The following is a 12,920-nucleotide window of genomic DNA, read 5'->3' as shown; positions in this document are numbered from 1 at the left end:
ATGCAGGTATGAATGAGTATTTTCTAGAACGAGCACGGAGAACAGCCGGTTTCTAAGCACCATAGTAATGTTAAGATTTTACAATTCCATGTTCCTTTTTAAACTACTGCTTGTGAAAGTAAGTCAGAGAGCAGATGTACCTACTCACTGCAAAATAAGCCGCAAAATGCAACTCACCTGGGACCGGATCACTTTCTCCTCGTTCTGGGAGAAGAAGGCAGAACTGGAGAGGAAAAAAAGCCTTGAAGAGGCCAGGTGGCTCTAGCCTGTCCAGCGGCTCAGCTACAATGGGGCGATGGAGGGGAGGTGCTTCTTCCCCCAAGCAGCCACGCCTGGCCAGGCGAGCGCAGTGGGCTCACCCCAGCTCCCACTGAGTCACTCTGGGACGAGGACACGCGGCAGGTGCTCCATGGGGCCAACACGAGCATTCCTTGGAGCCCCCAGAAAGGAGACCCTGGGGAAGAGAGGCAGGAAGACGCTGTGGTCCCCAGAGCCAGCACTCAGACGGACCTGCCTGCGCTGGAATCGTGACCTCGCTCCCGAGCACATCCCGTTTGGGTTCTGTCTGCTGCGGCTCAGCGCGCCTCCCTCACTGGGCTGTCTGAGGCTCACACAGGCGAGCAGAGGGGAGGGCCACGCCTCCGCTATGGGGTGGGGGCACTGTTTCCTGGAGGTAAGGCTGCATCTGAAAGCCACCCTGGCAGTGTTGCAACACCTGCCGGCCACCGCCTTTCACCTTCTACAGGTGCCGGCTCTAACCGGTGCCGACTCTAACAGGTGCCGGCTCTAACAGGTGCCGGCTCTAACAGGTGCCGGCTCTAACAGGTGCCAGCTCTAACCGGTGCCGGCTCTAACCGGTGCCGACTCTAACAGGTGCCGGCTCTAACAGGTGCCAGCTCTAACCGGTGCCGGCTCTAACCGGTGCCGACTCTAACAGGTGCCGGCTCTAACCGGTGCCGGTTCTAACAGGTGCCGGCTCTAACAGGTGCCGGCTCTAACAGGTGCCGGCTCTAACAGGTGCCGGCTCTGACTGGCAGTTTCGCCTACCTCTTCCTTAGGAACTTCTATTCCTGGCTGAAGACAGAAGAGGCGCTGGGTGCCCCCTCTTTGTGTTCCCAGTCTAGGGAGAACCCCGACCTTTGTGTACTCCCTCGGTTAAACATCCCCGGAGTGTGGGTTCATTGAACAGTTTCAATCCTTGCAGCCTGGGAGACGGGGTGAGCCCATCCATGAAGGCTCTTCGGAAGCCCATAGAGAAAATGACACGGTAAGCATTCCTGGGTCAGAAACGGCCGGGAGCCCTTACACAGTTGTCCGTAACACATTTCCACGAAATGTTTAAATATTTCACACATGCATGGATTTCAAGACTTTTTGCCCAAAAATTAACTCGTCTTTTAACCATTTCACTTCCCTTGAACTCGGATTCAGCCGCCCAGGGAAAGGCTTGGCGCAGCCCGGCGCGTTCGCTAACACAGCCATGGACTTGGTGTAGGTCCGATGGGCTCCCACTGAAGGGAGGCGGCGAGATCAAGTCTCCCGGGTCACCCGGCTGCAAATGGCTGACTGAGCCTGCACCCAGCCCGGCTCCAGAGTCTGTACCCTCCCCGCGTCCCTGGACGGGACAAACGCGATGGGAGGGGGTCAGTTTCCTATAAGAGCTCGCACAGACTCAGCGGCCGAGAACCAGCCCAGCCTCTCTCACCGTGCTGGAGACAAGGCGGGCTCACAGGACGCGAGCCAGGGCTCGGCGAGGCTGGGTCCTCCGCGGGGTCAAGGCGGCCGCATCGTCCGGAGGCCGCTCCCGGCCCTTCCCTCGGCCACGCTCCCCGCCCTCCCAGCCCAGCCTGCGCTCATCAGGCCCCGGGGCTGCCCGGGCCCACCTGGGTCAGCGCCGCCCGCCCCGGGGGAGGAGCCTCGCAGCGCCCACACCTGCGGCCTCCCCTGTGCCCGCGGGAGGCGGCGCCTTCGCAGCTTCCAGGGATCGGGCTGTGGGCATCTCCAGGGGCGACCGCGAGAAGCAAGGGACACAACCCCTGGGACAGCCGCTGGGGGGGGGGGGGTGCAGAGGCTGAACAAATCACGTCAGCTGAGGCTCGCCCAGTCCGCAGAGGCCCGGTCCCCCCCACGCGAGTGCCTGCAGGTGCAACGCAGGAGCGGCCTGGACAGGGCGGGTCCGCGGGGGCTGCGCGCTGATGCTTCCTCCCGGGTCAGAAGACGTGGACAGCGGCAGTGTCACGTGCTGAGTCCCCGGCTTTCTCTGCCCCTCTCCAGCCTCACCAGAGACATCCGCAGGGCAGCCCCCAGCCCTTCTCAGCCCGGAGTATAGAAAAGCCAGGGTGGGGGCCGGCGCTGTGGCGTGAGATACTGGCATCCCATGTGGACGCCGGTTCAAGTCCCGGCTGCTCCTCTTCCGATCCAGCTCTCTGCTGTGGCCTGGGAAAGCAGTAGAAGACGGCCCGAGTCCTTGGGCCCCTGCACCCGCTTGGGAGACCCGGAAGAAGCTCCTGGCTCCTGGCTTTGGATCAGCGCAGTTCTGGCTGTTGCAGCCATTTGGGGAGTGAACCAGCGGATGGAAGACCTCTCTCTCTCTCTTTCTCTGTAACTCGTCATTCAAATAAAATAATAAATAAACCTTTTTTTTAAAAGTTACAGCAAAAATTACAAAAAGGAAGATGGAGGAAGGGAAGTATCATTATATTCTTAGAATTCTATGAACTACACCAAATTTGTTCTCTCTATATTAATAAACAATGACTTTAAAAGAAAAAATATTTAAAAATATGCATGGATTTTTAAAAACTCTGCACCAAACAAAATGTATCTTTTGATTCCGTCTTCCCCTCTGAGGCACCCTCGTAAGAGTGTGTATTCAACAGCGTATGACTATGACTGCTCTTAAAGAGAACTCTCGCTCCTGGACGCGTAGCCGAAGGAAAGCAAATCCTGCCGGAAAGCGACACTGTGCTCTCGCGGCCACGAGAGAGTCACCACCACAGCCGAGACGCAGGGCAGCCTCCAGTCCGCTGACAGACAAGTGGACAAAGCAAATGTGTCACATACGGGGCGCCTCGAAGTGTTCATGGGAAAATTGAATTAAAAGCTAATTTTATGCTGGTGCAAAAAATTTGAAACCCTTGCACACTAGGGGTCTTCAAAGAGTTCATGGAAAATGTGTATCGCGGAGAACTGTGTGTGGATTTCAAGTTTTTGCACCAAATGTTATTTTAAAAATTATTTATTTGAAAGGCAGAATGAGTGGGAGAGAGAGAGAGCCCTTCCATCTGCTGGTTCACTCCCCAAATGCTGGCAACAGCCGGGGCTGGGTCAGGCTGAAGCTATAATCCTGGGACTCCGTCCAGGTCTCCCGTGGGGGTGGCAGAGACCCACGCACTCTGGCCATCCTCTACTGCCTCCCAGGTGCATTGGCAGGGAGCTGGACCAGAAGTGGAGAAGGCAGGCCTTTAACTGGCACTCCAATTTCAGATGCAGGCATCCCTGACAGTGGCTTAACTCCCCAACCATACTGCTCACCCCCAAACTTATCTGTTAACTCCATGTCCATGAACTTTTTGAGGTACCCACGTGCGGGTTTATGCAATGTAATATTATTCATCTTTTTTTAAAAGGCAATCCTCACCGGCGCTGTGGCGCAGTGAGTTAAAGCCCCAGCCTGCGGTGCCGGCATCCCATACGAGTGCTAGTTCGAGTCCCGGCTGCTCCACTTCCGATCCAGCTCTCTGCTATGGTATGGGAAAGCAGTAGAAGATGGCCCAAGTCCTTGGGTCCCTGCACCTATGTGGAAGACCTGGAAGAAGCTCCTGGCTTCGGATCGGCACAGCTCTGGCCATTGTGGCCAATTGGGGAGTGAACCAGCGGATGGAAGACCTCTCTCTCTCGGTCTCTCCTCTCTCTGTGTAACTTTGACTTTCAAATAAATACATAAATCTTAAAGAAAAAAGAGAGAGAATCGGAGGATTGGACTACAGATGCTGTAGCCAATAAAAGCCTAAGAAAGGAATACTGTCGTCAGCCCTCTGTACAGACATGCAACAACCCCAGTGACATGGCTGTCAGCACTCCGCCCCGAACTTCACACCTGGCTGAGCCGCCTTCCACCCCGCAGACCTGAAACCAACGCAGTGGCTGAGATGTATGGGGTGTAAAATGCTCTCCACATTTAACCGCTTAGTTCAACACCAAAGCCGATTGAGGTCCCCTCTCTTGGCACAGCCATTTCTCATGAAGCTTTAGGGGACAGAAAACCAGTTCTTCGGGTTTTGTTATCATTCTGTTCCTGTCACAACAGACAGGAAAACCCGTGCCCTGCGTAACTGGCGGTACAAGTCTCATACGGTACAAGTTTCACACGGAAAGGCCAAAACTGCAGGGCACGACTGCTTGAATCAGAGAACAGGCGTCAACTGAAAAAAAAAATCTTAAACTTTAGATTTCACAATTTTATGTATTTTTATTAACAATTTCCCTGAAGTCATTTTTAAGGCTTGTTACAGGAATCCTTCCCCCTTGTAAAATTATCACTAATTGGGGCTGAGTTCACTAAAATTCTCAAATATTCCTATTTCTAATAGATTTCCTCTTTATCAAGTTAATTCCAGAGCAACCACCAATTATCAGGCACTGGAACAAGGTCAGGGTCACACAGCAGTAAACAAACCCCTGCCTCCCCGGGGCTTACATTCTAGGGCACGTGAATTTTGTCCCTTTGGTCATTATACTCCAGGACCTAATTATCATTTGTGAAAGCTTTGTTTATGTCTGCATTTGAAAGGCAGAGCGGCAGAGAGAGACTGATCCATCTTCCACCCTCTGGTCCACTCTGCCAGTGGCTACAACAGCCAGGACTGGGCCAGGCCAAAGCCAGGAGCTCCATCCTACTCTCCTATGTGGGTGCAGTCCTTGGACCCTCCTCTGCTGGCTCCCCAGGCACGTTAGCAGGGAGCTGGATCAGGAGTGGAGCACCAGGACTGGAACCAGCACTCTGATGTGGGCAGCCGGCACTGCAGGCGGCGGCTTACCTCTTGTACCAAATGCCAGCCCTACCCATACGTTCCTAGAATACAACATTTTAGCATGTTTGCTCTGTGGCGTGTTTCAGAGGCAAATGAGAAGACCCATTCCTGAAAACACCTTCGCGCACTCATCACAGGCACTGGGTTTATCATCATATGGACTCGCCTGTAAACCTGAAGACAAGAATGGTTGCTAAAGCCGTCGCCACAGGCCAAACGGGCGTCTGGTTTCTCTCCATCCGGACGGCTGGTGGGCTTTCCGTAGGGAGGTCCGGCTGGAGCGCTTACCACACACGCCACGTTTAGAGGGTCTCTGCGTGGCTGAGCAGGGAGATCAGGTTCCACGTGAAGCCCCTCCCACCCTCCTCACACCTGCAGTTTCTCTCGTGTGGGCTCTCCGCTGGGCGCGGAGATCGGCCTTGTGTAAACCCTTACTTACCCCATTCCGTATCACTGCCTGGCCTCCCTCCGTGCAAACTCCATTACTGAACTCAGGGTTCGGGTACAGGACCCCGTCACATGCCTGCCTTCGTGCCTGGTCCCTTGGGTGGGCTCTCTGCTGGGCTGCCCGTTGTGATGTCTCACTGCAGCCTTGATGGCACACATCATCCGACTGTGGCCACACGGTGCCTCCTCTGGGTGACGGTGTCCCTGAAGCCCTCCACGCGACCTGCCCACGCGCACAGCCTGGCTCCCGAGGGAACCGCACACGCACGGGAAGAGCAGGTCTCCCCGAGTCGCCCAGCGCGCACAGGACACCCGCAGGGCTCCTCTCGAGCGCGGACTCTGAGCGACAGCGGACGGCGGCCCTCACCTACCCGTTCTTCTTCTAAGCTTTTCTTTCCTGGTGCGTGGGAAGCGCTGAGCCAGGGCCCACGCCCTTGCCACACTCAGCTTACGCAGGGGGCTCCTTTACGTAAATGTGGTTGCTGACGGAGTTCAAGGCTAGAGCCAAGCCCCCAGACCGTCTCCACTCACATCAGCTTCGCTCTGCCGAGTGTACCACACTACACTGCGAGTTCTGCATTGACCCTTTTCCACAGCTACGTGGCTACAAGTGTCCTTTCTTTTGTGCACAATGGCCACGGTTAAGGGGCGCAGTGTTTGTGTGAACGTATTCTGAAGATTCCCAGACTCTCGGACAGCCTTCATGTCCGAAATCCCAGCTGGTTCTAGACGGACTCTTGATTTTGGAGCTCACGGGAGCACTCCCCGTGAAGTATCGTCACAACGTTCTCGCCTTCAGGAACCTGGGGGTGGGGGGGACACCTTTTACCCGCAGCTTAGACCTCTCGCCTCGAGGATTTTATTACCAAGTCTTGCTGTCTGGTTGGTTCACTGCAAACCGTAAAAGAACTAACGCAGCCTTAGAAAGAGCCAAATTAAGAACAGCGTTGGAAGACACACTATCCGATCTCAAGATTGAGAGTGCTTTAATTAGCACAGGGTTAGAGAGGATAACACTGAGAGCAGTGGAACGTGATCAAGAGTGCAGGAATAGAAACACGCACACATGTGCAACATGCATGCACACACACGCACACGCGTGCACACGCACACAGAGGCAGCTGGTTTTTGAGAAAAGAGCCAAGGCAACCCAGTAAGAACAGCCTTTCAACAAAATATGCAAGAATGATTTAACATCCACATGCAAATGACTGACTCTGAGCCTACACACGGTGCGGTATAAAATATTAAAATTGTTCTTGGACCAGAGTGTAAATCCAAAACAGTGACACTTCTAGAAGAGAAACAGTGTTCCTAGTCACCCAATCTAAACAAATGGACAAACTGGACTTCACCAGAATTAACAGTGCTGCTCCTCCAAAGACAGTGCCGAGAAGGCAGAGGAGCCGGCCACAGCCGGCACCAACATCTGCAGTAAAGGACCTGTGGCCAGACCTGCAGACAGGAGACAGCCCGAGGACTCAAAAAAGGAACCCCATTTGAAAACGGTCTTGACAATGAACTTCGGGGCTCTTAGTCTGTCACTTGGCCAAACTGTCTTACAATGAAATAAAGCCATCATTCTCCTGAGTGCTTAAGTGAAGGGGGTAATACCTGACTATCTGTTCATTGCTCTGGTAAAATTGGTTAAGTGTTCATTATAGAATGTTAAATGAAGTACAAAAAAACCCAGCCACAATTCTGCTCGCTAGAGAAAATGACTGGATAGAAAACGAGCAGGCTTTCTCCCATTCTCCACAATCCTGTATTTGACCACGAGTATGGACTGAAATGAAGGAAATACTACGCAGACACAATCCTCATCCCCACTACACAGTGTCCCTGGTTCTGTCCTGTCATTTTTGATCCGTTCCACACTTTGTGTAGCTCCACAATACAGGAACAGAGAAACTTACCCCAACTCCTTTGGATGGGCATTTATTTCCAGTTTTAAAACGTGACCATAACTGCACAATCCTCTGTTAAAACTGCTTAATCACAAAGTGTGCCGCGATGTCCAGACGGCTACGCACAGCTCACGCCCTGCTCCGTATGCGGAACCGCAGGGAGAGTTTGATGTCTATCAGACAGTAAGCCTGCAGTTTTGTCATCAGCAAAATGTATTGCCTTTAAGATAGAGACTAGCAAGTACACAGCAACCCTCTTCATACTCAAATTATCTCATAAAATACTTAGAAAAATTCCAAATGGTTCCTCTCTTTGGTGTGCATGGAAGAAGCAAACAAAAGTAAAGTTCTTCAAACTCATCAAACGGAGACGAAAATGACCCAATATTATCACTTCAATGTTTATTTCAAAGTATTTGTTGTCATGAATCGTTTCCAACACTTTCCAAATGTTACCGCAAAACTCTGCCTTAACACACAGAGCAGGAGCAAAAAGTCAATGATGCAAAGTGTGGTGCTCCGTTTTTGCAAAGTTACCCAGAAACATGATCCGTTTCCACTGTCATTTAAAGTGCCCACACGTGTATGCACACAGGTACACAAAGCTAAACTGGAACGGACAGATGCTATACTGGACAGAAAGAGGCCAGGTGGGGAGCGAGCCTGCACACCCCTACCCACGGCCGGGAACCAACTCCGACCGGGCCGTAACCAAACCCCTGTGATTTCAGACGCACATTTTTTTTTTTTATTTCTACCTTTCGAATGATGCTTATGTATCTGAAGTTATATTAAGAACTTACAGTTCTCCTCCAAATTAATTTTAAGTTTTAAGTGAGCTTCAGAAAATTTTCAAACATTACACATGTATTTTATGCTCTTTAATTCATTTAGCAAATACTGATCTGCATGGAGTCACGGAATGTCATGGTTTGGCAGCCCAGCAGGGATTGGAAGCCCTCCCCTCATCAGGCGGGCGTGGGCCCGTGGGCCGTCCTTCTGTCAAATCCCTGACCAGAGCTGCGTTCTGTAGGCTCTGGCTCCTATGCAGTGACTCAAGTAAAGGTGCCGGCAGGATTCCTCACGGGCCCCCGTCAGAGAGCGCCATGGCTGGTGGCCTGCCCATCCTGAGTGCTGAAGCGGGAAAGAAAACATCACGTTTTCATTACCAAAAAAAAAAAAAAAAATTCTTTCTCCTACAGGAGCCGCCATCCCCCAGTTGAGGGCTGCAAAACGGAACAGCATTTTACAGACCCTCAGAGGGAGGCAGGCCCTGGCCGCGTTCTCCGCCAGGGTAGAGTTTCTCGCCACTGTGGACCCTCTGATGGATCAGAAGCCCCGAGCTCCAACGGAAGCCCTTGCCACAGGCATCGCATGTGTACGGCTTCTCCCCAGTGTGCACGCGCTGGTGCGCCTGCAGGTTGGACCTCTGGCTGAAGCCCTTGCCGCACGCCTCGCACGTGTAGGGCTTCTCCCCGGTGTGCACCCTGTGGTGGGCCTGCAGACTCGAATAGCCGCTGAAGCCCTTGCCACACTGCTCGCACTTGTAGGGCCGCCCTTCCGCGTGCACCCTCTGGTGCGCCTGCAGGCGCGCGCTCTCGCTGAAACCCTTGGTGCACACGGCACACCGGTAGGGCTTCCCCGCGGCGTGGCCCCTGCGGTGCGCCTCGAGCCGGGCGCTCTGACTGAAGCCCTTCCCACACAGCCCGCAGGTGTAGGGCTTCACCCTCGTGTGCACGCGCCGGTGCCCCTGCAGGTACGCTCGCTGGCTGAAGCCCTTCCCGCACACGTCGCAGACGTGGGGCCTCTCCCCGGAGTGCACGCTCTGGTGGCACTGCAGGTAGGACCTCTGGCTGAAGCGCTTGCCGCACTCGGCACAGGGGTACGGCTTCTCCCCGGTGTGCACGCGCTGGTGGGCCAGCAGTGTGGCGGCCTTGCTGAAGGCCTTGCCGCACTCCTCGCACTTGTGGGGCCTCTCCCCCGTGTGCACGCGCTGGTGGATCTGCAGGTTGAAGCTCCAGCTGAAGCCCTTGCCACACTGGGAGCACGTGAACGGCTTCTCCCCGGTGTGCACGCGCTGGTGGCCCTGCAGGTGCGAACTCCGGCTGAAGCGCTTGCCGCACTCGGCGCACGTGTACGGCTTCTCCCCAGTGTGCACGCGCCGGTGGCCCTGCAGGTAGGCGTTCCGGCTGAAGCCCTTCCCGCACTCCCCGCACGTGTAGGGCTTCTCCCCGGTGTGCACCCGCTGGTGCGCCTGCAGGTACGAGCTCCGGCTGAACTCCTTCGCACACGCGGCACACTTGTACGGCTTCTCCCCGGTGTGCACTCTCTGGTGGACGCTCAGGACAGACCGGTGGCTGAAGCCTTTGCCACACGCCGAGCAGCTGTAAGGCTTCCGGCCAGCGTGCACTCCTGGCCGATCTCCGGGCTCTGCACGCCAGCTGAAGCCATTGCCACACTCCCTGGAAGGCTTGTCTGCAGTGTGACCTTCCTCATGGCCTTGAGAATAGGAATTCCAGCCGAGGCTGCAACTGCACACATAGTACGGGTACAGCGGCTCCCTAGGGCAGGCCGCTGGAAGATCCTGCAAGGGCGAGGCCAGCCCCAAGCCCGCACCACGCTCCTCGGGATGACAGGGGTCCGCCCCCACGTGCCCGAGACGCTGCACACAAACGTCTGAGCCACGCGTGCAACCCCGTCCACACTCCACAGCTGGGGACGCCTTCACTTCGCTGTCAGTTTGCTGATGGACGCGAGGATGTGACCTCAGACTAAACACACTCCCACTCTCCTCGTGTTCGTGGGGTCCCTCTGCCGTGGGGACCCTAAAAACACTACTGTTGTGGAAGTCGTGGCCGCAGGCCTTCTCAGACACGCGGCACCTACAGGATGCGCCTCCTGCGTGGAGATGTGGCCAAGCACTCCGAGAGGGGTCCTGACCGAGGCCGCCTCCACACTCAGCACGCCTGCACGACTTGTCCTCGGGACACGTGCTCCATGGAGGTGGCAGACAGGGACTCTCCGCACCTCCCTCGTCTCCCCTCTGAATGCGTGGGTGAGCGGGAACGGAACGACACCTGCAGTCCTCCCCACACGACCTGCACGCATGGGGCTGCGGCTGAGCTGCGGAGCCACCGTTCTCACCGAGGCCTTGCGCACACTCCGTGCACACGCAGGGCTTCTGTCCTGTGCGACCTGAGCCCTGGTCCAGGAGCGATGCCATCAGGATGTCTCCTCCACGGTCACGGCACCCGTGGCTTTCCCCATTTCTGCACACGCCCAGATGATCACTGTGATGCAGCGTCCAAGGGGCGCTGGGACACTCGCCCAAATTCTTCTTCATGGGAATCCGCTGACACTTACACCCGTGGTCATGTGACCCTGCCAGACCTATTTCCCTCCAAGGATGCTGGGATTGCAAAGGTGAAAGCCCTTGATTTTTGGTACCGCAGGAACCAGGCCCTGTGTGAGTCAATACGTAGCTCCCGTCTTCAGAGATCTGAATCGGTGCTCCTGCCCAGACCCGGCAGACGCAGTCACTTCGTTCCTGGGACTGGAAATCCTTCCCTTGAAAATTTTCCACGGACTCCTGACACTTGGGTAGTTCGCCCGCACCCGGTCGCCAGGTCTGGCAGGAGAGCTCTTCGGGAGGACGAGAGCTAAATCCCAGGTCTTGGGTCCGTCCCAGTGTGTGCTGGTTCGTGCCTCCTGTAAGGATGAGGATTCAGAAATGTGCACGAGTGACTGCTCTACCCAGCGATTTCAGACTTCACACCTAGATCATGGCACGCACCTCGGGCCAGCAGGGCAAACTTCGTGGCACTAGTTCTAAGAACCCCGACAGAACCCCTCGCTTCAGCTCCATCAGCTATCGTAGGAGCCTCCTAACGAAGGCCGTCCATGCAAGTGCGCCTCACTCAGCCTGGACAAGGAAGGGGCCTGTTCACATGGGTTCTCAGGGCTCTCTCACTGGTCCGCTGCAGATCCCCAGGGGAAAGGCAAATGGGAGCTCCTCACTTCACAAAGATCACGGCTGCAGTGGACACGGCTTCTGTCCTAATATTACATATGCACACACACATGCACACAAACACACGGGCTTCTGTACTAATATCACACACATACACATACACACACGCACTACACACACATGGGCTTCTGACCTAATATCACACACACACACACACGCACATACACACACACGGGCTTCTGTCCTAATATCACACACACACACACATACACACACAGGCTTCTGTCCTAATATCACACACACACACATACACACACAGGCTTCTGTCCTAATATCACACACACACACACATACACACACACGGGCTTCTGTCCTAATATCACACACACATACACACACACACACGGGCTTCTCTCCTAATATCTCTCACACACACACGCACACACACACGGGCTTCTCTCCTAATATCACACACACACACACATACACACACACGGGCTTCTGTCCTAATATCACACACACATACACACACACACACGGGCTTCTCTCCTAATATCTCACACACACACATACACACACACATACACACGGGCTTCTGTCCTAATATCACACACACACATGCACACAGGCTTCTGTCCTAATATCACACACACATACACACACACACACGGGCTTCTGTCCTAATATCACACACACACACACACACACGGGCTTCTGTCCTAATATCACACACACACACACACGGGTTTCTGTCCTAATATCACACACACACACACACATACACACACGGGCTTCTGTCCTAATATCACACACACACATACACACACGGGCTTCTGTCCTAATATCACACACACGCGCACACGCGCACACACGCACACACACACGGGCTTCTGTGCTATTACACACACACGCACACACATGGGCTTCTGTGCTATTACACACACGTGCACACACACATACCCACATACACACGCGTGCACGTGCACACACACACCCCTGCTCTCTAGCGCCGGGCTCAGCCATGGCTGCACCATAAGCCTGCGGGGTGAACGCTGCGCGGAGGTAATGCAGACTCCAATCCACACTGCGACACCCGCTGGCCTGTCTGAGGAGCGGCTTCTCCTCACGAGAACAGAAAGCACCCCCGGGCCCTCCAAGCCCTAACTGTCCCTAAAGCTATTCCACAGCCTCTGCCGGCCACGGCGCGCGCGGGAGACACCTGGGCAGATTTCAGTCCAAGGATCTGAGGAAACATTAGCGCCGAGGGGGTGACCACGGTCAAGTCTCGTGGCAGCTGCAGATGTGCGAAGCCGCTCATCGTGCACAAACAAAGTTCGTTCACCCAGAGGAGCCCGGGAACCCGCGGGATAAGCACAACCGACAAGCCGGAAGGGACCCAAGGACCACGACCACGGCAGGTGGACACTGGCCGCCCGAGGGGCTCATGGGACGGATCCTTCCGGGCCTGCCAGGCCACATTCAATACTCAAATGTGCTCTCAGTGGAGCGGGAGCCCCTGGCGGGCGGGGACAGAGAAATGCAGCTGGGCGCCTGTGCACGGCT

The 12,920-nt window shown here is 55.0% G+C and overlaps 1 protein-coding gene across 4 annotated transcripts in view; it reads right to left on the bottom strand.

The window, feature by feature from the left end:
• The window catches only part of LOC133747790 (zinc finger protein 235-like), a 61,765-nt gene that overhangs the window by 43,026 nt on the left and 5,819 nt on the right, over positions 1 to 12,920 (bottom strand). For 3 of the 4 annotated variants that reach the window (XM_062176111.1, XM_062176112.1, XM_062176113.1), the window contains exon 4: positions 7,749 to 11,095. The exons of the other annotated variant lie outside the window; for it this stretch is intronic. In XM_062176111.1, the coding sequence (XP_062032095.1) occupies positions 8,634 to 11,095 (2,462 nt within the window). In that variant the 3' untranslated portion in view covers positions 7,749 to 8,633. Of the gene's footprint in view, positions 1 to 7,748; positions 11,096 to 12,920 lie in introns of those variants that run through there. 4 annotated transcript variants of the gene reach the window in all.

Source organism: Lepus europaeus, chromosome 19 (assembly GCF_033115175.1).
Source record: "Lepus europaeus isolate LE1 chromosome 19, mLepTim1.pri, whole genome shotgun sequence".
NCBI lineage: Eukaryota > Metazoa > Chordata > Mammalia > Lagomorpha > Leporidae > Lepus > Lepus europaeus.
This window is presented reverse-complemented; position numbering and strand designations above follow the sequence as displayed.